The sequence below is a fragment of the Pistacia vera genome, unplaced genomic scaffold, assembly GCF_008641045.1.
Source record: "Pistacia vera cultivar Batoury unplaced genomic scaffold, PisVer_v2 Contig121, whole genome shotgun sequence".
NCBI lineage: Eukaryota > Viridiplantae > Streptophyta > Magnoliopsida > Sapindales > Anacardiaceae > Pistacia > Pistacia vera.
In genome coordinates, this window is record NW_022195260.1 from 831,934 (window position 1) to 856,386 (window position 24,453).

The window sequence follows — 24,453 nt, forward strand, 5'->3', positions numbered from 1 at the left end:
CAAAGAATTTAGTCCAATCTCAGCCCCCATGTGAAAGTTGTATCTTTTACAATTATCAACCAACTTTACATAAGCTTGTATCAGAACATTGTAAAGTTTCCAAGGAAAAAAATTCCAAGTTTCAATATGCATTTACAATTGATGTATTTATCTTATAAGATCAAAAATAATATCACATGACACTCATAAATACTCCATACAAAATGTTTTCAATAAAAATAACCTTTGTAAGTGTAATATTATTCTTAAAATAATTGAGACATTGGATATACAGTAAAACCTCTCTATAGTGATACTCTATATAGGAATAAACTCTACATAGTCATAAAAAATTATATTCCTAATTTGGGATAGTTATAAATAAGAATAAACTCTACATTGTAATAAGTTATAATTTTTCTAATTTCCGTCTTAATGAAAGTTGCCTCCACATAGTAATAATTATTTGTATATTGCAAAAAAAAATATGTTATGTTACATTAAAGGTTTAAGATGAAATAAAATATTTATCTGAAGTTGTTTGTGACAATAATTTATGCTTTAGATTTGTTATTACATATTTTAATTTATGGGTACATTACTCACCAGCATGGACATTTTCTTGTTAAAGCCAAAATATTTCTAACTTCTCAAGCATGTTTAGAGCTTCTTGACATGAAACTTTTTGTATTTCCGTACTATCATCCTCATAATTATTTCCTTTCTCTTCTTGTTTAATCGTAGAAATGATTTATTCTTTTGTTAAAGCATGCATGACTTATTACTCATTTGGATGATTAAGGAAGACATTAATATTCATTCGATTAGTGTAGTGAAATTGTCAAATCTGATCACTCAATTCTACAATGACTCTTTGATTTTCCTCATCCACTTCATTTGTAACTTGCAATTCATCCACATCGGGGGTCTTAATTTTTTAATGCTTAAAACAATTGGCAATTGTCTGTGGCTTCACATCAGTTGCCATTAAAGGTGGAACAAATGGACTGGGTTAGGGGGGTCAACCCTAACCCAGCCCACATTAGAAAGGGTTCAACCTGGACCGCCTTATAGGCGAGCCGGGTTGAACCCAACCCGCATGCAACCCTCGGGCGGGCCGGGTTGCTATATGGCAACCTGCCAACCCGGCGGGTTGCTATTTTGTTTGCATTAGCCAACCCCAAAAAAAATAAAAATAAAAAATAAAAAATTAATTATTTTTTTCAAGTTTCCCCTATTTTTTTAATTCTTTTAATTAAACTATTATGATTGAACTCTTACAAACAAATAATTTTACACAATAATATTAAACTATACTTCTAAATCATAAATATTAAAATGTATAAAACTTCGCAATATTTGACATATTGTTATTATTAATTTTTTTGGGAATGTAAAATATAAAAAAAAAATACTAAAGTCTTATTCTCAAATTTCCATGTCTTGTATAAAATATAATTCATTCTTCTGCTAAAATTTCATCAATTGAATGAATAAATCTAATTTTTCTTATACTACAATTTTATTGTATTAAAATTAAATTAATATTTGAAATGTTAACAAAAAAAAAAAAATTAATTTAATTGAATTATTGATATTTGAAAAGTTAACTAAAAACAATTACATTTATTCATTTATAAATTGTTAATTATTTATTTGAAAAGTTAAATAAATAAAATAAAAAAATAGGGCTAACCCGGCCCGGCCCGCGTAATGACTGCTTTCTACTCGTATTTTCATAAAATATGCATAGTAAAATACATGTAAAATAGTATAAAAAGTTGGGCCCAAATTTTTCTTTTACTAAACATAGACATTCTTTGTACAAAACTCATGTCATATACAAAACTATGAACAATAAGGTGGATATTGTAGCCATTTCCCCTCGCTTGCCGACATCCATCCGACCATGTCCTCACCTAGATCCTGCAAAAATATAGGAAACAACGGGGTGAGCACAAAACAAAACTCAGTAAGTAAATCCTCTACCCATCTATCCCCGTAACTCTTTCCCCTCAATTCTTTCCTTACAATTCCCATTACTCTCTTTGCTTTCTCTTTCGGTTTCACTCTCTCTGTTTCTCTTTCTTAAACCTCTTTTCTATTAACTCTCTCTCTAATAAGTCACGACCCCATCTGACCGGAGGCACGGCTGGGACTCACTACCACTCTTCGTGACTTTTACTCATTCTAGCCGATCGGACTCGGTTATGCATGGATTCGGAACCCTTGGCCATCTGAGTACATAAACTCTCTCTTGGGTAAACTCGGGTATAGCCCTCATCCGCATGCACTCTCACGGGCTACACCACTTATCTCTCATACTCATGCCGCTCTCTCAATGCGGCGTACATGCGGGAATACTCTACCCATTACTCATGGGTTCCCCATCGCACAACCTACTCTATTCTCTTGTCTAGCACTACTTTCTCTTTATTCTCTAGTACTCATTCTCTCTTTCTCTTTACTCTTAGAGTAGTTTAAACTCAATTTCTCTACTCTCTTTTTCTAATGCATAATTAATGCATGATTACTGCACATAGGTGACTCATGCTCATTAATGCACTTATGAGATGCAATTATGCTATGTAGCAAAAATTAAGGCTTTCTACTCTTACTCATGCTTCTCTTGAGCATTTCATCATGCAACTTATGTGCATATAAAGCTTTACTTTAATTATAACTTTTCTCTTTTCTTTAATCATCCAAAATGGGAGAAAGGCTCCCTTATACTCTCTAATTTCCCTGTCAAAGGGAAACACTTCTATAAGTTTGCTCAAAACTTCATTCCACTTCAATCAAACTCAACCCAACATCAAGCAACCTCAACACTTCTACGTCCATCTCAACAAATATAAAACATACATATACATACACAATCTCTACTCAATTAAATTCCCAAATCTCAACTTAGTTAGGATTTACTTACCTTGTGAGGAAATAGCTTCTCTAATACTTCTCATTTCCTTTGGTAGCTTGATTTTTCTCTACAACTTTAAATAACAATCACAACATAAGACTTTAACCAAAACATAATAAAACTCTCATCTAAAGCAAGAATCTTTACCTTAGGATGCTTTAGATTAAAACTCTACTAAAAACTACTCAAAAAGTCCTTAGAAATCCTTGGAAGATTGAAGGAAATTTGAAAAGAAGTAGAGAATGGAAGAGGCGGTGGAAATGGATGAAATGAAGGATTCTCTACACTTAACCCTTTTTAGCTCAACTTATACACAAGCATTCCCATTTTGCCCTTACTCTTTCTTAGAAATTCTATCCATATCCTTTGATTCCTTACAAACACACTCCCATACTAACATATTTTTCATGAAATTTTCTTACATTTTACTTCCCACTTTTCCTGCTAATTAGGGGTAGAATGATCAAATTGCCCTTAAAGAAAAATATCAACAACTTTTCAGCCGACCCATTGGCGCGGCGAAGACAATTCCGTCGCTGCGGCGAAACACTCCAGCAGCTACTCCGTGGCTGCAGCACCTCTTCACTGCGGCGAAGATTCTTCTTCGCCCCGGTGAAGCCTGTAACACAACATTTCGTTAAGTCTTCATAATTTTCAAGGCAATCACTCAACCAACCCAATACATCCATTCAACCAAGGGCCAACCAAACAAAAAATAACAACATATAAGTTTAATTGAAGCTAAATCAATGAACGTTTAAGCAATACAACAAAGCTTAACTACGTACTTCAAGTGGGGCGTTACACCCGTAGCCTAACCCGGCAGGTTAGGGTTGGCGGGTCGGGCTGGGCCAGCCATTTTCCCAAAAATGGCGGGCCTAACCCGGCCTGCCTTTGTTGGCGAGCGGGTTAGGACCAACCCGCCTAATTAAGTAGCCTGCCGCGGGCGGTTCAGGTCGGGCCGGGCGGGTTATTTTTCCACCTCTAGTTGCGATGCAACAATTGCATTTACAATTCCATAAACGACACTTATCTTTGTTGGTTTCAGAACATGATATTCTATTCGTTTCAAAAATAGGCAATTGAAGCGCTGAATTGAAACCCTAATATTATTAGAAACATGAATTGAAATCCTAATATTGTACTACTAAAACATGAATTATGAAATAATTTTTTTTTTTTAACGACACCTCTATTAAGTTATAACCTCCTCATAGTAATAAAATTAGTTAGTCCCACCATTATGACTATAGAGAGGTTTTACTGTAATTTAATAATAGATAATTCAATTACAAAAATAAGTTGTACAATGATTCGCAGTATACAATTATCTTTACCAGCTCTTCATCTCAAACTCAAATTAACACATTTAAAATAGAGTATATGACTTTTTCTCACTCACAAACTTTTAAAATACTACTTTACTATCCAAACTTATGTTTTATTTCCTTGACATTATTGTGATCCCACACCATCATCATTATCTTCCCCGATCATCACTCACTAAAACCCCTCAAACCTTACTCCCGTTAACCCCACCAATTGTCGACAATCGAACAATTAGGGTTTGTCCAACCATCTCTCCCATGTCAAATTCTTATCAACCCCAAGCACCAAAGCTCAACCTTCTAATACTAAAAGACTCATCGGTCTCTTCTCTTCAAAAGCCCAACAGTCTGAACTGAGTTTGCTCTCTTTTCGTCACCAGAATATAAATTTAGGTATTAAAGTGGTCTTTTAAAAGTATGTGGGTAGTAAAGTGTCATTAAACTATTATTTGGGTGAAAAAAAGTTATTAACTCTTTAGAACAAAGAGAAAGACTATATTATGGTTTTTCTCTTTTTAGTATTTCTCCAAGACTCCAACTTATGATTTTTATTTTTAAAAAATTACTAAAAAGCTTTTAAATAAATAGGAAAAAAAAAATCAAATCATTTAAAATGTGTTATGTCATGCTGAACGTATATCTATTGCTTTCAATTCTAAATTATTTATAGAATATTGATTTTAGATAAAAATATCAAATAAACATTTTTTCAAATTCTAAAATATATAATGTGAGTTGATTTCCTTTTTTAATATTTTCACAAAACGTAAAACAAATTTATAAACAACTACCAACCATATTTTTATAAAACTATAAGAATTGCTTTTTATGTGAAAAAATTTAAAATGTACTCCTAAATTTAGTATTTATTAAAAAAAAAAAACCAGACATACGGCCTAAATAGTTTCGTCCCGATCCAAATTTTTATTTTTAATCAAATTATAATTTAGATTTTCAACGTAAAGACACAAAGTTGACGAATTTCATTGACCATTGTTGTGGCAACAGTACGAGTAATTAGACATAATTCAGAAAAATGAATTCTTCATCTTCCTCGCCTCAGCGTTCTCGAAGCAATAACAACCGTGATGACAGGCCGAGATTCTTTGACTCCAAAACCAAGAGCAAGTGTTGGGAAAACGCCCCTACGGTTCCGGGTCGACACCCAGAGAGGTGGCGCAAAGATGCTGCTGATAACATAGTCTGCAAGCGCTTCTGTAACTGCCATGGCTGCCTCTGCTTTCAGTACGATCACATCGTTCCCTTCTCTAAAGGTTACTCACTATTTAGGGTTTTCTGTTTCTGGGTTCTTTATTGAGTGACTTCAACTTATATTTTAGTTTCAAAGTTAGCATTTTGTGGTTCATTCTTTAATGGTTTTGTGGGTTTTCAATATATTAAGAGTCTAGATTATGTTCGGCTGGATTTTGAGCAGAAATTGTGGGGATAAGGAGCAAACTTGGGGTTTAAAATGTTATCTTGTTTTATTAATTGAAGGTTAAAAGCAAGTGATAGCTAAACTGGGTTTGATTGAATAATGTGGCTTACTTGATGTGAGACTTTCAATGTTGTAAAATTTTAACGTGTGAAATAAGACTGCAATTGTTATTTTGTTTCATTTTAGTTGGTTTTCTTAGTAATGGTAGCGAAGGGATATGATTATTTTATTCTGAAATTTGGTTTTGAGGTTGATTGTGATTTCGGGTTGCATTATAGGTGGGGAATCTACGGTGAATAATTGTCAGATTCTTCAAACTAGGGTGAACAGGTTTAAATCTGACAAAGAGGTGGTAGATAAAACTCAGCTGCAAGGTTACTCTTGCGACGTTAAATTTACTGGTATCTTTGCCTTGTTCACTTTTCTTCAGTTTCACCAATGTGTTGTGTTTTGTTTGACATGTTGATATGGTTTATGTTGTTTCACTTTCATTTTCTGTTCATAATGGACAAGTAAAGTTATATGTGAATCTGAAAACACATATAATTCAGGTTCAAGCATTTATCATTGTGCTGCGTTAACACATGAGATTAGCTGGCCCCCCTGAGTTTCTGTGAGAGAGTAATAATTACGATAAACATCTTAAATCATGTACTCTTTGACATGTTTCTGGGATTGGGGTATAAAACTGGAATAACTTGGTTTGCAGTATTGACAAGGTTATTGTGTCTTAAGAAGGTGCTGAATGCTGATGATGATCTTATTCCAAAATTATTAGCCACCTGAAATCATCTCATTGTCTATTACTCATCTTCAGCTTACTATACGATGTGAACAGCTCTAGTAATTTATGAGTGATTTAGCAAGGAAAAATTTGTGAGATTACAGGGGTTTTTGTAGTATGGCTTCTAAAAGTTGCATGTTTTTTCCTAATCATTGCAGTCAATATATGTGGAAGGTTCTGATATAAAAAATCGCTGCCCAAGATTGCAATGGTATTTTCTGTTCTGTCCATGGATAATTTCTTATTGTAACACTATAACATGGGACAGGTCAAGCAAAGATCCACTCGATCCTGTTATTATATGTTTGGTATGATTGCAATCAATTCCAGGGCCAAAGTCCAGGTCTCTCTATTTTTAAATGTCTTTCTTGAATTCAATGTATTTCTATTACTTTATAATTTACTTTTGTGGTTCATAGAGGATTAATACTTGTAATTATTTCAGTAGGATCTTCCTCTACTGGGATTGTTCGAAAGGGTAGCCTGGATTTTGTTCTCTGAATTTATTTGGGGCATATTCTTATTCCTTGGTTGGGCTTCTTGCTTGCACTTTTTTTTTATTTGTTTTTAACTTTTTGGAGTCTATATTGTGCACATTTTTTGGAATAATAGAAAAAAGTCTGTATCTTGCTCTTATGTGTTAGGATACTCTGCATAATTCAGATATAAAATAAGTATTTAACAATGTTGTATACTTCCTTGTAGATTTCAGTAGTTATACATCATGCCTTTATGGTTATGAAAATGAACCCAAAATGACCCTAAAAATTGGCTGCGTCATAGTTAGTGGTGCAGAGAACTCTTTCAGTTCCAAAAATTGGCTGCATCATAGTTGGTGGAGCAGAGAATTCTATTCCCTAATTTTGTTTTTCTTTAAATCGTTAGGTTGATATGTCATGCATCCTATAGTTGGAGGACTCAAGGGCAGAACTTACTCTTCGCCATCCCCATTTATGAACATACATGAAATATGAGCTTCAGGCTATCCATAACTAAAAATTAATGGAAAATATTGTCATATCCAACCATTCTTGAAATTAAACATGCTTTTTGTTTCTTTCTTTCTTTCATCGTTACTAGTACAAGGATTATTGAATTAGGTCTCCTCCAGATATCAGGCAAGTGCTGATGTTAAGATGTAATATGCTTTAGGATACCAACTATACAGATAAGAGACTAATCTTGGAACTAGGAGCATCTTCTACCACATCCACAATCTTGAATCTTGCATTCTGTACCCACATCCAAAACACAATCAGAGCTGAAATTGACTCTCTACAACTTTGGTTAGGAATTCAGTTCCGTGAATGTTGTGTCAGAGAAAGTCTTTCTTTGCTAGGATATGTGTGATTGTTTTTTGTTTCATGCATGAATAAAACAGTGAACTTGGTTACAGGATGAATGTGACCTTATTTAACATAACACGTGCATACCTCAGTAATCAAACAAGGGGTTAATTAGCGTTTTCAATAGTCATTGCAGTAATAATTTGGCTTGAGTTAGTAATTAGTATATATGGCTTTATCAGTTTGATAGATAGCTTGACTAGTCATTAATTTGGCTAAGATATTTTGAACTAAGACCAACAATAATCCGTGCCATCATTTGGGTGGCCCTTATCCCCTGAAATTGTGACTGCTTTCCAAAGTGATAAGATCGCCATCCATCTATCTTTGGTCCCATGGATCGCAATTAAGACCCTTCATGAATGGCTCAAATCGTTTTAATTTATTCAATACATTGCGGGGAATATGGTTCCAGGCTCTCTCCTCTTGCCTTGCCTCAAAATTCTCGCTTAAGTAATGTCCTGTTATGTACCAAGTCTTCATTACCTTGTTTTATAGCACTTGTTTTTCCAATTGCAGATAAGGAACTTGACATAATTGAGATGGCTGTTTATGGGGATGTGATCCGGCCAGGAAATCAGTGCCGTTGCAAAACTGTGGCGGAAATGCTTGGAAAATACAAGCCGAAAGATCCCTTAGCTGCATGCAAATTGCCACAAGATGGTGAATCGTTGTAACAAAAAAGAATAGTATATTCTGTTGCGGCATTCTTTGCAAAAGCTAAGTGTAGTTATTTCTGAATTTTGAATTTAGAGTCTTGCACACAGTGTGCATGACATTTTGATAGACATTTTAATTGGTATTGTGTTAGCTATCAATGAATCTCCCCTATACCATTTGATCAATTGTTATAAGATTTGGTTCGAATCCTGGCTTTTTAATTCATTAAAATTTAATATTAATGTGTTTCCCTTAGGATCACCTGAATTTATCAGCAGACTTAGCACAATTTGCGATCATAAACTTTTACGATTCAGGGGGACTTCACCAAATTGAATCTGAATTCTAAAACACTTGTGTTTCTGGGAAAATAAACTACACCCAAAAGCATCTATTGCCTGGTACACTAAAATATGATAGTTGCCCTTCAGATAAACAGCATTTTTGGCACGCAATTGACCTGTAGACTCATGAATTCTTGTTCACTGCTGTCATGGCTTAGCTGGTAAAATTGGAGTCTTGTCTTGCTGACACGAAAGTAGTCTTCACGCTGCCCCTTCTCTACTTAATTCTGAAAAAGATCTTCATACTTGCCGTAAAATTTCGATTTTTAAAGTCATCCATAAACACCAGAATAAGTGGTCCAATGATGGAACAGAAATGAAAGTAGTAGGTTGATCGGAAGAAGACAGTTGAGGATCATGTCATATCTAGATGTCTAAATGGGTTATTTTACCACTGAAAGGAGACAGTTGTGAGAAAATGTCAAAATTGTTGGATGGGATCTTCAAAGTTTTTTTCCTTTGAAAGCTGAATTTAGATGAGCTGAGCTGAGTCTCACTTTCACATTCCAGAAGAGCCTCAAAAGTCATATACCCATACACATGAATTAACATTTTTAATCAGAATACCATATCAAATTGACCGCAGCTTCTTGGGATGCTACCGACCAATTTGTTGGTTGGGCACTTGTCATCTCAAGAATCATGGTTGTCTTGTCTTTGAGATTAGATGGTGGGTATTGGTTATTCCTTGACTTAATTTAAGTCTATAATTTGTTATTTTATACATTAAATCAATAAGATCCCATCATATAAATTAAGAGATTTTGTTATTTTATTAAGGAAATGTTGTGTGATTCTTTCCTAGAGATAAACATCCGGTTACAATCCAATCTTATAAATTTTTTATCACAATCCCAACGTGATAGTTCACAATTGGTTAGTTTATAATTAAAAATACTGGACTCATAGTGAGCAGACGAGATCCATTTGTGAGCTGATCAATTACGAGTTATCATATCGAAATTGTAAGAGAAAGTTTGTGAAATTGGATTATAAATATAGTATTACCTCTTTCCTAGTATCCATCGTGTAATTAAAGAAAAGTTTACATACATTACATGAGAAAAATCATTTATACAAGTGGGTGTTAAATAGAAGAGCAAGAGCATTCCCACTTCAACCAACTAATACTATACTGAAAAGTGTAGACATTGTGGGGGTGGGGTTCCCATACTCTTATCTCATGATTTTCATTTTGATTAAGAAAAAGGTTTGAGAAATTTGACAAAGTGGTAGATATAGGCCTTGAAAAAATTTGTTGGTCTCTTTATTTTAGGTAGTGATAGTGTCCCTTTCTTCAAATCTCATTTTCAGGATATTGGGGAGAAATGATAGTAATGATAAACAATAATAGCAGGGCAAGCTGGCATACATAATTTTCTTAAGAGAAAATTGATTTTATTAGCTTCCATTGACCCAACTCATATAAGTACAAGAAGACAAGAAAGATTGGACAATCAAACGTTTTATATTGGAGGGTGCATGCTATTATGTTAATCATTTTCAATAAGCATAAATGGTAGACAAACACTAGTGTGTGTTGAAGAATCTCTATGCCTTGCCTTTAAATTATCTTCTTATTGATACTACCATCTTAATTATTAATAAACTCCTCTTAGTTAACAAGATTTTTATTGAGAGTTCATTACTTTTAACATTCTTCTATCCAAATTCATAAATCCTATAATAGATATTATTTGTTTTAAATTGCATAAATTTACACTTTCCTTTACCCATAACGGGTCCACCCAAGGTTTAGCTAAATGACAAGTTCCCACCCCTGATTTCATAAATTCTATATTCCCACCTTTAAATTTACAGAAAATCGTTTAACGTAACAATCAAAGGATAAAATGGTCATTTGCATTGTATTAAATCTAAAATAAAAATAAAAATTTCAAAATAATCCCCCACTTCTCAAAGGGTAAAGTGGCTGGGTGGTGCCTTTGGGTGAGAAATTTTGTCAAACAGTGGTAGGCGGGTTGGCTGTGGGAAGGTTGGAAATGATAGGGAGTCGTCAGCGATCAGGTAATTACATACAACAACAATCAAATATCAACAATAATCAGTAGGGAACATTTGTTATTGTATTTTATTCATTAATGAAATGACTATTCTTGTAATTAATGGAAATGAAATTTGACAGTAGATACTGTTGACATGCGAATATGGAATGAGGATATGTGACATTATTCTCATTCTTATTGTATTTTAGATATTATTTTCTTCCCTTTATTATAGAGATTGTATCATTATTGTAATATTTTATATCCTTACATAGTTATCACACTTTTGTATAAATAGGTTGTGTATACTCAATACAATTTACAACAACTCGATACAAACAATTCAATTCAATTGAATACAATTCTTGTCGTCTCAAACATATCTCTCGAGCATACTCCGATTCTCCTCAATTGCCTCTCTGGCCCTATCAATTATGACATGGTTCACAGCTCCTCTCTCAATTCTAACTTGGTATCAGAGCATCCAAGTTTAAGACAGTGAGTAGCTATTTATATGAATATATGCATGTTTAGGAAAATTCTGTGAACAAAACGATAAATGTTTAAAGAGTCTGGGTTTTAAGTGAGACTGTTTGTGACCCCTCCAGTGTTTCCTGGGAATTTTCCCAATGCATATTTAATCATTTTTAGCACTTACTACTATCCTTAGTTATTGAATTGTTGTCCAATATCTTCCCCAGTGACTCTTGTTGTTCCTTCCTCCTCCAGTACTACTTGTTCTACATCTAATGGCAGACAACACTCGCGTCTACTATGCAAGCTTGAAGGGTATGACTTATACAAATCACAAACTTGAGCGTGAGTGTTGACATGCAAATATGGAATAAGAATATGTGATAGTATTCTCACTCCTATTGTATTTTAGATATTATTTTCTTTCCTTTATTGTAGAAATTGCATCATTATTGTAATATTTTATATCCTTAAGGGGGCGTTTGAATCATATAATGTTTTATTAGAGCGGGAAATTATATTAACGAAATAAAAGATCACCTTGAAGATTACTGGGAATGTTTAGAAAATGTGTTTAGTTGGTTCGAATAAATTGTTGAATAATATGTTTGGTTGGGAGGATAAATGGTGGGTATGTTATATAGATTACTAAATTGCCCTCCTTTTTAAATATTAATATAACAATATTTTTTATTATTATTTTTTGAATAATTTCTTTTAACCCCCTACTTTTCAGATTTAGCAAAAACACTCTAACAACTAAAAATGTTTTAAACTTAACAAAAACACCCCTACCCACCTCAAGCCATTGCCGGCAGCTAGCCACCACCGCTGGCAGTGGCACAAATATGGCTGTGACGCCGACAGTGCCAAATATCTGGCCGTGAAACATCGGCCGTTTCACGGCCAAAGACCTAACTGTTTCATAGCTAAATCAGTTGCTGTTTCATGGCCACATCCTTGGTCGTGAAACAACCAAATCTGGCTTTTTCCAACCATGGATTTGTGATCCATGGTCAGAAAAAAGCCTCACCGGTGCACGACCGGCCATATACGGTCGGTCGTACGCCATTATGGCCACTTGTGGTAGCCTCTAACGGCGGTTGACAGTGGCTGCCGGTGGTGGCTAGTTCTGGGTATAATGACATTTCTGTAAATAATGATAATAATAAGGGCAATGTCGTCCGAAAAATTTAAAAAGCGAGGACAAAAGTGTCTGCATGAGTGATTTGTAAATATTAACAAATATAAAGTTAATTTGGACCAAATGCTCAACTGTTTAGGGGCAACATGGGAAAAAAAATTGTAATACCAGGGTAAGTTTTAATAACAACCCCAACCACACCCCCCCCCCCCTGTATCAAGATTACCGGAAATTTACCCCTCAAATGCTACTGTTTGTCATAAAATATTCCAGAAATAATTTTTTACAAACTAACCAAACATCATCATTTGCTCAATTTAAAAAATATTAATTCAGTTATCTAATATTAACTCGATTCAAACGACCCCAAATAGCTATCACACTTTTGTATAAATGAGTTGTATATACTCAATACAATTCACAACAACTCAATACAAACAATTCAATTCAATTGAATACAATTCTTGCCCTCTCAAAAATATCTCTTAGACATATTCCGGCTCTCTTCAATTGTCTTTCTTGACCTCTCAAAGATATCTGTTGAGAATACTCCGACTCTCTTCAATTGCCTCTTTTGCCCTCTCCAAGATATCTCTTAAGCACACTCCAACTCTCTTCAATTGCCTCTCTTGCCCTCTCCTAGATATCTCTTGGACATACTCCGACTCTCTTTAATTACCTCTTTTGCCCTCTCAATTATGACTTGGTATCAAACTCCTCTCTCAATTCTAACAGATACTTCATGATTAGAGTGATGAACATTGCTTCAAGTTATTGAAGAATTATTACAAAAGTATTCCAGAAGATGGAAAGCTAATAGTTGTGGAAGGAATACTTCCTGTAATGGCTGAGACAAAAGTTGCGTCAAAGGGAGTTTCCCAAATTGAGGTGGTTATGATGACTCAAAATCCATGAAGGAGCAAACAACATGAATTCATGGCATTGGCAAGTTGGTAACTGCAGCTGGATTTAGTGGCAATAGATACGAATGCTTTGTTTGTAATTTATGGGTTATGTAGTTTTAAAAATAGACAAGAGTAATTTGTTTCTGTATTTGCAATATCCAGTGGCGAGGACCTCGCCTAATTTCTTGTAATTCTACTGTTTAAATAAAAATAATAATCTAATCATCGCATCTTCATCTATATATTTGTTGGATGGTATGCTGGGGGGACTTCGTGAAGTGAGTTCAAAGTGCAAACCGTTTACTTACTGAGGAGGAGTTTGAGAGGAGTCTTGGTTTATCCCCCTTGGTTCAGCAAGTGATGCAGAGAGTTGTTGAAGATGGGGGCAACTTGAGCGCAGTCGCGCGAACACAAAAACCCAGGTAGGAGAAATGGGGTTCGACCATGGTTAGGTGGTGGTGGTGGAAATGACAATGGTTTGGTGGTTGGAGATGGGATGATGCCAAGGTTGAAAAAGAGGGTATTATTGAAATAAATTTAATAGTAAGTTGATTATTTTTCCAATTGTACTAATTTGAGAATTCAGAAGTAATTTAATTATTTATTTGTCAAGAACAGTACAATAATAACCTATTATGCACTTGTGTTACAACCTAAAAATGCTAACAGTGTTGATTTAAATGTGGGAATCTAAAAATTATGAAACCAAGAGTGAAAACTTGTCATTTCGTCTACTCTAAGTATACTTATTATACTAGTAAATAAAATATTTATTAAGAGTTCATTATGTATATACTCTTTTAGAACTCAACTCTTTTTTTTTTTAAGTTTCATGCACTTGTCCTTTACATAAAACATTTATACTAAATTACGAGAATTCAAGACTTATACATGGATTGGCATGAATGCAAAATAAATGCTTTCACCAACTAAACAAAGATTTAAAACAATGATGTGTTGGTGTGATGATTGATGAGTAAAGTTGTTGTGAAATGATTAAAAAAAAACAGCACTAGACCTACCTTTGACTTACCCCACTCCTCTCAATTTCTCTCTATTTAATTGGGGCCATCTTGGTTTTGGTAGGAATTTAAGCATATTTCATATTTATAGTGTTTTAAATGTTAGCTCCATCCACAAGTTGTAAAAACCAAACCCATTAATTATTTTATTTAAAACTCAAACACCCCTTTTGTCTCTTACATTAAAGAATATATTTATATATGCATGGATCCAAACCTACTTCTTCTATAATAGCCTCAACTTTGCTCTTTTTTGGTTTAATATCTTAAATTATTGGAGCTCTTCTTTTAATGGTTTTTTTTTTTTTTTTAATTGAAGTTGAATAATAAAATAAAAAAAGAAAAAGAAAAAGTAGCACAAAAAAAGGAAAAGGGAAAACAATAAAGAGCTCTACTATCTTATCCCTCTTGTAATGTTGTTTAGATTTACTAAATATATTTCATATGTGAAAAAAAAAAAAAATCAATTATCATATAAATGTTGTAAAAGCACTTTTGGAAGGCATATTTAATTAAAAATATTGAAAGGATGTTTATTGTAATGATATATATTTGTGGATGAGTGCAATTGAGTGGTTTTAGTACTAGTAAAAGGATGTTTATTGGATGATGGGAGGCAGCAATTATAGCTTAACATATATACCACAGTAATAGTAGTGGGGGTGACACAACACATCACATGCAAAAGTGCTTTTAAAAAAAGCACATTTGATACCCAAATGCTCTAACATCATTCAACCTTATAATATTTGTTGTTCAAGTATTTATTAACAATTAATCAATGTTTTTAGTTGATAAATCAACATCTCACTTTAAACCCTTTTTTTTGTTTTTTTTGTTTTTTCCTAATATCATTTCATTGTTTCAAAATTTATCTTCTCTATTCACTCATTATATCATTATGTTGATATTAGTAGCATTATATGCAATTTCATAATTTTTTTTTTTTTTGGATGATCGTGGTGTCTGAACTAGTTTACACGCATCTCAACTAATCCTTCAGGGCCTTGAACTAGAGGTCAGGTAAAAACTTTAGTGGCTATCCCTATTAGTACCAAAGGAGAGGCTCGAACTCAAGACCTCTTGAGTAATACACCCAAAAGTTCTTATCGAATAACTCGACTACCCAAAGGTAGTTAATTTCATAAATTTAACAAAATATTCTTCACTCTTTAAAAACCATATAATATAATAATACAGTTATAATTTAGTATGCATGAGTTGTGACAACTCATGCATTAAGGACAAAGATGAAGCAAATCTCCTAAAATAAGAAAGAATATTGATGATGTGGGCATTCAAGAAAATGCATATATAAATTAAATTGAGCTCAACTTTGACTGTCACCACTGTCTTAGTATATGTTTTAAAGGTGTGGTTAATCAAATTGAGACATGAATGGTCCCATTACCCAATTGGCCTCTTCCCCTTCCCAACCGGCATAATTAAGTTTGAAAACTCAAAAGTATTTAAAGGATCCCAAGATCTAAAACAAAGTGCCCATTTCAAGGAAAGCTCAATCTATATTCACTTATTTATAGGTGGGTAAAGCTGCATTAGATTTAAGGTATTTCACACTTAAAATATAGATTTATTATAATGGATTTATTTTTTAATAGACTGGAAAAAAAGTCCAATCAACTCAAGGACCATACCAAAATTGTAAGTGAAGAAGGTCAAGTGTCAGAAATGAGAACTGAAAATGCCAGTAAATATAAAATAATGTTAATTTGATATCTGAATTATTTTTAGATAAATGTCTTCCTTCAGTGACCTAATGTCAAAGGCTCAAGTTCAGAAACTCATATTAGATTTTTTTATTCTTTTACTATTTAAAAAAAAAATGTGAAATTCAAAATTATTACAAAAACAAAATCCCCATTTGTCAATACCAACCCACCCAATATCAACTGCCACCACTTCATTATTTCTTATGTCTCCCCATCATCAATACATTTATACGTCTAACTTGCGTATTTCAAGAATGAAATTTTGAATTCAAAATACAAACCAAAACCCAGTTTACAGATTGATTGTTTGACAACACGAACAAAAACAAAAACAATAAATACACTTTTTACACATCCCTTCTCCATATCAACCACATTACTATACAAATTACAAAATTTATCTCCCCGTTGATTCCGGTGGTTTCTGTTAGTGTGCCATGCACGCTCCACGCAACGCAGCCAACCCCATTAGACCCTTCCTTATCGTCATTCCATCCTCCGTAATTGCCGCTTCATAAACACTCACTCCTCTCACACTAAACTCAACATTCCTTTCTATTCTTTAGCGGCTTCTTCTTCTTCTTTTTCTTTTTCCTTTTTTATATTTATATGTATATATATATAAATTAAAACCCTTCATTCCCATTAACGATTCTCTCTATTTTTAGCCTCCTTTTCTTTACAACTACTCTCCACCTTTTAAGCTGCTTCTTCAAACTCCCACTTTCGTTTTGACCCGGATTCTTAACCCGGCCGGATCTTTATTCTTTTTTCCGGCCGAGTGAACCGCCGGAATCGGATGGTTCGGTGATTTTGGTTTTTTTTCGATGGGTTGCGTGAGCTCGAAGCAGGCGGTGTCGGTGACGCCGGCGCTAGACCTGTCGGGCGGGTTACGAGGGGACGGGTGCGGGGATAATTCGGGTCGGATCCGGGTGGGCAGTGGTAGGAGCGTTAGGGGTAGTGGTAATAGTATCAGAAAGAGCAAGGGGGAGTTTGGTGGTGGTGGAGGGGTAGTGAGTTGTGGAGGGAGCGAGTTGGGTGAGTCGGGTCGGGCGAGTTCGAACAGCGAGTCACTGAGTTTTAGGCTTGGGAATTTGCACAAGTATATCGAAGGTGAACAGGTGGCGGCTGGCTGGCCGGCTTGGCTCAGCGCCGTAGCCGGCGAAGCCATCCAGGGTTGGGTCCCACTTCGGGCGGACGCCTTCGAGAAATTAGAAAAGGTGGTCGTTTTAACGTCTCTTATAGTCAAAGTTCATAACTTTTTTATAGTTTTGTTTTAATTGCATTAGAAATAAATGAAAAAAATATTGGTTTTTATTTGTCATTTTGTTGGTTTTTAGTAACTTGTTTTGTTTTGTTCTGTTCTGTTTTTGTGTTCAGTTGATGAAAGAATTTCACTTTGTATTAAGGATGCTTTGGGACCATAATGAACCATCTTTTCCATAGAACTACTTTAGTATATTATTAATCTGATATTTCAGTTAGTTCATTAGTAATTCAATGAATTTCAAATAAAAGGTTGGATTTTTTGGTACTCTAGTTTCGGAATTGTCTAGTTGTTAAAAGGAACAATTTACAGATCATTTGGTATCATTTACGTGACTTTTCTGCTCATCAATGCTGCTAATGCATTTGACTTTGGCTCATTTTCTTAAGTCAAGTAATGAATTTGGTGGGTTTCAAGAAATTCTGGCAATTTTTATGTATTTTCAATTTCATTTGTTTTGACAGATTGGACAAGGTACATATAGTAGTGTGTTCCGAGCACGAGACCTTGAAACTGGGAAGATTGTTGCCTTGAAGAAGGTGAGGTTTGACAATTTTGAGCCTGAGAGTGTTCGCTTTATGGCAAGAGAGATAATGATCCTACGCCGACTTGACCATCCAAACATTATTAAGTTGGAAGGATTAATCACTTCCCGATTATCGTGTAGTATATACCTTGTATTCGAATACATGGAACATGATATTACTGGGCTTTTATCCTGCCCTGACATCAAGTTCAGTGAGTCACAGGTTTGTTTGCTTTGCTTTTATGGATGAGCTTTCACTGAATTTGATGCTTTGTTTACTGTGTAAAATGGAGGAGAGGATGGGTTGTTAGAATACCGAAGGGATACTGAATAGATGATCTGGTGCCGATGTCGCACCAGTGAGTTAATTTCTTGTTTTAGTCTATATTGGAGGTTAAGATTGATTTTGTTTTGTAGATCAAATGCTACATGAAGCAGTTATTATCTGGACTCGAGCATTGTCACTCACGGGGTGTTATGCATCGTGACATTAAAGGATCAAATCTCCTGGTAAATAATGAAGGAATCTTGAAGGTGGCTGATTTTGGATTGGCAAACTTCTGTACCTCCAATCACAGGCAACCCTTAACCAGTCGTGTTGTGACTTTATGGTACCGTCCTCCCGAACTTTTGCTGGGATCCAATGATTATGGAGCATCTGTGGATCTTTGGAGTGTTGGATGTGTATTTGCTGAACTTCTGTCCGGGAAACCTATCCTTCAAGGGAGGACGGAGGTAATCCCCTTATGAAAGTACACAATTTTTCATCGTTAACCATCTTAGTCAGTTAATTGGTTAGAAATGAAGTCTAATAATTTAAGGATACAGACTTTTCATGAAAACAATATAATTTTGGCAGAAATTACTTATATTATTGAATTAAATCTGTTACCTCCTAAAAATGGAAATTCACCAAAGGGAATCTAGTACAGGAATGTAAAAAAGGTCGAAAAGTGTGTTCTCAGACATCTCAAAGGAAAAATGACCTATCATAACAAGGAGAATTACTATAATTCTCAGAGCCCACTGTTGATCAAATTTCTCATGAGTAGCTGGGTGCCACAATTTTCCGTAGTCAGATGATGATATTGCTGTGACCTTTTCCACGTTATTGGCAGAATGTGTTATACTTGAGAGGGAGTAAATCTTTCATATTAAAACATGGTATTATGGTGAAAATTATTCATTGTACACATTAACTGTTGCAATTAGGCAGCTTGTGATTGTCCAGTATTAATTTAAGATGTTGAAAAAGCATGTGTCAAGAAGGTAACTTGCTTGATGCTTGTATTAAAACTTTATGATTTTTAATGAAATGGTATGACATGCATGTCTTCAAGTGGTTACATAAGTTGATTTTGCACTTATTTGATTTTGCACTTATGTTCATAATTTTTTATGTTAATATGGGTAATCTGCTCTAATTGTGCTTAAATTCATTTCAAGTTCCGGTGTTAAATGGAATGATTTTGTTCCACCCACAGGTCGAACAACTACATAAAATTTTCAAGCTTTGTGGGTCTCCACCAGATGATTACTGGAAAAAATCTAGACTTCCTCATGCAACTCTATTCAAACCGCAACAACCTTATGAAAGTTGTCTTCGGGAGACCTTTAAAGATTTGCCAACGACCTCCGTGAACCTGATTGAAACCTTACTTTCTGTGGAGCCATACAAGCGTGCAACTGCCTCTGCTGCTCTTACATCTGAGGTGGGCTCCCCAGACTATACTGATTCCTTTGGCATGCATGAAAGTAAATCTATCCTGTCTACTTCAATTTTACATTGCCATTATACTGTGGAGCAGTTTATATGTAGGTTTTGCAATTCTTATCTATCAGACATGAGCATTTTTCCCCCACTCTCTAAATATTTCTCTTTCTTTTTACTTTTAGCAAGTTCATTGAAATTCCTTGTATTTTGCATTGCTGCCATATTTCTAACACAAAATTCTCTACCTAAAATTTTCAGTATTTCACTACAAAGCCTTATGCATGTGATCCGTCGAGTTTGCCTATATATCCACCTAACAAAGAGATTGATGCAAAAAATCGTGAGGAGGCACGGAGGTGAGGATTTCTCTGTTCTTTGGTTTTATATAATATTTTTTATGATGCCTGTATGACAGATGAAAAACATATTGATGTATTGGGAGCCACTCCATACCAGTAATCATGATATCCAGTCTGACATATCATCTTGTGCGCCAAAGCAATATAGAACTGACTACCATATACCCACCCCATTGTTATGGAAAAGGAGATGGTGTTAGGTTAATATGCCACCGGTTGTTACATTGAGTTAATTTTAGGGTATTTGAAGACAAAAAGAAAATACATGAATGTCTGATGAATCCATTTTGCTTTAGACATCATCATAAAAATTGAATTTACAAGCTGACATGATCTCCACAATCATCTAGAAATTGACAATAAGGCAATATTTTGAACGCAAATTTAGCAACTGTTGTCAAGAGAAATACAATTAAGGACACTGAACTACTCAAACCTTATGTGAAACTAAGGAATGATTTCTTATTCTCTTTTTGTAAATGTAAAAAATTTACCACCTAGATATTGGTATATGCATACATTATGAATTTATGTATTCCTGTCTAGGTTCTGATACACATATTTGGGTGGAATTCCCAAAATGTTGATCCTATTGAGTTTTATTCTTCATTTATTCCACAAATAGTGAATTTTGCTCTTTCAAACTGTGCTGATATTTTGCACTGATATTTCAGGAAAAAGAACAGTGGGAGAGTTCGTGGAACTGAAACAAGAAAACCAACACGAAAATCCCATGGAATAAGTAAATTGGCACCAGTGGAGGTCTGTGTATCTGTCTGCAGATATTCATCTATTCTTTGCATACCAAGGAATCTAATTGTCATTGATCAACTTATTTCAACTTGCAGGATGTGGCAGCCCAAACTCATTCTGCTCAAAAAACTAATGTCAATAATGTGCATATTCTGAAAGATGTGATGTTAGGTGGGGAAGTCCGTAACCGTAAGCCATCGGTTGATGAGCGGGAAGAGGCTTCCCATGTAAAGAATGCATCTCATGGAGACATTCCCTACTCTGGTCCCTTACAAGTTTCTACATCTAGTGGGTTTGCCTGGGCAAAAAGACGAAAAGATGATGCATCCATAAGATCTCACTGTAGATCTATCTCAAGAACTCATATTATGAATGCATTGGAGCCTTCTGCTGCATTGCATGCAAGAAATAATTGTGATTCAAAAAAGCACGATAATGGAGATATTTTATATGGTGGTCGTAATGATACTAGAGGCCATGAATATGAGATTTCCAAGCTTTCTATGCTTAAACAATGGAGCCAGTTTGAGCGTCCAGATTCTTTTGATGCTTCTGATGGATACCATTCACAGGAACTATCGTTGGCACTTTACCAAAGAGAGGAAATGGCATCCAAGAGAAATAATTTGGTACGTTTGTAAATATTAGATCTTGAAATGATGTCAAATTTGTTTTTTACATCTAACACTGATTTCAATTTTTGTTTAAAATGAGTTAACCTTGTTTGCAATGTTTTTATGAAGAATAGTGTAACATGTCATTATTCTGAAATTGTTTTTAATTAATAGAAATTCTGGAAACAATTGAAATATCATCAAAATATCAAACCTTGATACAGTGAAAACTAATATATGTTTATGGATTAGTACTTTAGGAGATGAGTAAAGCTTCATAAATTGATATTTTTCTAATATTTATTATTATTGTTTAGTATTATTGAAGTAACTGCTGAGTATTAAAGCCACTTAAAAGTAAGGGGTGTAGTTGTTTTCCCCCTTATTTTTTGAAGAGAGATTGGTGTTTAGCAACAGAATCACTGCTTATAAAAAAGAGGTACAAAACATTCAAAGAACTATTTTATAATCTTAATGGATATCTACAGCTTGGGAGTACACAAAGTTGGGTTATGACAAACAGGATGGTGGTAATAGTTGTATTGGATGTCGCAGTATATGGATGGCGGTTGAAGCATTGGAGCTGGGAGGAGGTTAGTGATGTTAGCATGGTGATGGAGTTGATGGCTATTTTGTGTAAAAACGGTGACAACATGAAATACAAGATTACAGGAACATTTTTTTGCTCTTTCAGAAGTGAAAACTACTGGAATAAATCTTCTGTAAATTTTCTTAAACTTTGGCAATAGACAAGAAATAAATAGTTACAGGTAGCATGTGCAGTTTTCAAAAATAAATAGTTACAGGAAACAATGATGATGATAAATGATCATGGTTTCCACAACAGGACTCAATGATGATGATTTTGCTCTTTTTTCTCAATCTTTTTATATAGTTGTGGAGGCTGAAAATATTAAATTAATGAATGTCAATTTCATTTCAATATTCGTTAATTTACCCAATCTAGTGTATTAATATTGGTGTTGGTGCAGGGTTATCAAGATCAAGGGGACAAGGTTGAATTTTCTGGACCCTTGCTATCTCAGTCAAACAGAATTGATGAACTCTTAGAAAGACACGAGCGCCACATCCGTCAGGCAGTTCGAAAGTCTTGGTTCCAAAGAGGTAATGTGACAACAGTACTTTGTGGTCCTCTAGATTTATTACTAAAAACATGCAATGATTTCGGTACAAACAGAAAAATCAAGTGAATAATGAAGAAATTATTGATTGTGGAGGGGACAATATATTGGATGTGTCATTATTTTCAATTATAACTTTCAATAGTACTCGGTTGTTGTGATTTAAGTGGGAATCAGTTCAAGTTAGATTGGGACAGTAGTCATTACTACTACAGTACACCGATAGTGAATAAATACTTATACTTACGGACTTGCATATGCACAGCTTCCTGTAACTTCACACTACAAACAGTCAGATAATGATCATGACCAACATGACTAATAGTTTGAACTTTTTGATTGCAGGTAAAAAAGGTGGAAAGTGATTGGAGTATGTACTCGGCTTTAGGTATATCGAGAATAGAAGAGACCTGAGACGGGAAACCAGATGCGAAGAATCTTAAACTGTTAAAGAGGACCAAGTTTATTATGCTGCCAGACCCTGCAATCGCACAAATGAAATATCAGAGAAAATGCTCATCAATTTTGTAGATGCACAAACACCAGACTGGGAAGGGAGAATCTATGATTACTTGAGGCATAGAGAAAAGGAAAGATAGAAGGATTGGTCAGCGACATGAATATGTAGTTCAATTTTGGTTGATTGTTTTTTCCTCTGATTAGTATCTTCTTCCCTATTCTTTTTCCGACTTAGATCGGTGTTGTATCCCTCCCTGCATTGTATAGATCAGAGGCAATTGATCCCGAGAGTGATCATGTATATATATGCTTGTGTTTTATAAGACATCTTGTATCGGCTTTCGTTCGCCTCCTACCCTTAGCAATGCTTCATCAGACAAGTTCTATGCTTATTTGCAGCAAACCACGATTTTTGAAATGCTAAGTTAAGAGTTGCACTGTCAACTTGTGATTTGCTTTCATAAGATTCGGGATTCGAGCCCTCTTATGGATATATGAATGCGTGGTTAAAGGTTATTGTTTTCTATTTCCCAAAAATGGTAGGTTTTGATGGGGACATCAGTTTCAATTTTCAAACTCATCTTGCTAAATAAGTGCAAAGGATTACTGGATTATAAAAAAAAAAAAAAAAAAAAGGAGTTGTAGTATTAATTATCAAGAGCCTGTTTTATGGATCCAATTGAATGCTATAACATATATATATAGATATTCACATTCATATTCAAACATGGATAATTGTTTTTTTTTTTTTTTTTTTTTTTTTTGGTGATCGGAATGTCCAAATCAGTTTGCATGCACCTTAACTGGATAATTGTTTAGATTATAAAAAAGAAGTTAGCAATCTTAATCAACTAGAGCTTGTTTGATGGATCCACTTAAACATTATACATAAACATTGATAATGTTCTTTAATTTAAGTTTCGGTGTAAATCATCAAAACATGTTTGATGGATCCAATTAAACACTGATAATAATATACATACATTCATATTCAAACACCAATAATTGTTCTTCATTATGTCACATACCTCGTTTCATTCAAAACTTTTCGGATTTGATAGACTAAATACCTAAACGCGAATCTTTAACTAAATATCCAAAATTACTTTAACACATATGTGTGTGTCTTCACCCAGTGATGGCAACCGCAATCTTGGACTTGCTTTTTCCGGCCTTGTCGCGTGGCCTGTAATGTTGAGAATCATTTGTCAATTACCATTATTATCATTGATAAAAGGCAACCAAATGACACATATTATGTACAAAAGGTTGAGTTTTTCCAAGTTTTGATTAAGAAAAAGATAATCCCAATCAATATCAGTCTATTTCATTACTCAGGACGCCCAGAAAAATAACAGGTTATAATTGATTTAATTTCATGGTAGGGCAACATGAATGTAGACAGATTGTGGCAAGTTCTCGCAATGCGAACAAGGGTATTTCGGTAGAAGGGATCCATCAATTATATTGATAAAGAGGGAGGGAAGGGACCAATGGGCCAAAGCGCCTCTAGTACATTCAAGGTTTTGTTTTTTTTTT

The 24,453-nt window shown here is 34.5% G+C and overlaps 2 protein-coding genes across 5 annotated transcripts; both read left to right on the top strand.

The window, feature by feature from the left end:
• Positions 1 to 5,168: 5,168 nt before the first annotated feature.
• LOC116113714 lies at positions 5,169 to 8,663 on the top strand. Of its 3 annotated transcripts, none has more exons than XM_031399878.1 (3): positions 5,169 to 5,501; positions 5,944 to 6,066; positions 8,315 to 8,663. In XM_031399878.1, the coding sequence occupies exons 1-3, from the start codon at positions 5,264 to 5,266 to the stop codon at positions 8,470 to 8,472; spliced, it is 519 nt and encodes a 172-aa protein (XP_031255738.1). In that variant the 5' UTR covers positions 5,169 to 5,263; the 3' UTR covers positions 8,473 to 8,663. The 3 variants fall into 3 exon arrangements, 1 of the variants encoding a protein (XP_031255738.1); XR_004125461.1 differs by lacking the exon at positions 5,169 to 5,501 and adding an exon at positions 6,608 to 6,660 and having other exon boundaries at positions 5,939 to 6,066; XR_004125462.1 differs by lacking the exons at positions 5,169 to 5,501; positions 5,944 to 6,066 and adding an exon at positions 6,668 to 6,792.
• Positions 8,664 to 16,381: 7,718 nt separating this feature from the next.
• LOC116113013 (protein IMPAIRED IN BABA-INDUCED STERILITY 1) lies at positions 16,382 to 23,297 on the top strand. Of its 2 annotated transcripts, none has more exons than XM_031399143.1 (9): positions 16,382 to 17,300; positions 17,812 to 18,096; positions 18,291 to 18,608; positions 19,358 to 19,585; positions 19,846 to 19,943; positions 20,621 to 20,714; positions 20,795 to 21,328; positions 22,306 to 22,438; positions 22,801 to 23,297. In XM_031399143.1, the coding sequence occupies exons 1-9, from the start codon at positions 16,908 to 16,910 to the stop codon at positions 22,818 to 22,820; spliced, it is 2,103 nt and encodes a 700-aa protein (XP_031255003.1). In that variant the 5' UTR covers positions 16,382 to 16,907; the 3' UTR covers positions 22,821 to 23,297. The 2 variants fall into 2 exon arrangements, with proteins under 2 accessions (XP_031255003.1, XP_031255006.1); XM_031399146.1 differs by having other exon boundaries at positions 16,385 to 17,300; positions 20,621 to 20,708.
• The last annotated feature ends 1,156 nt before the right edge of the window (positions 23,298 to 24,453 follow it).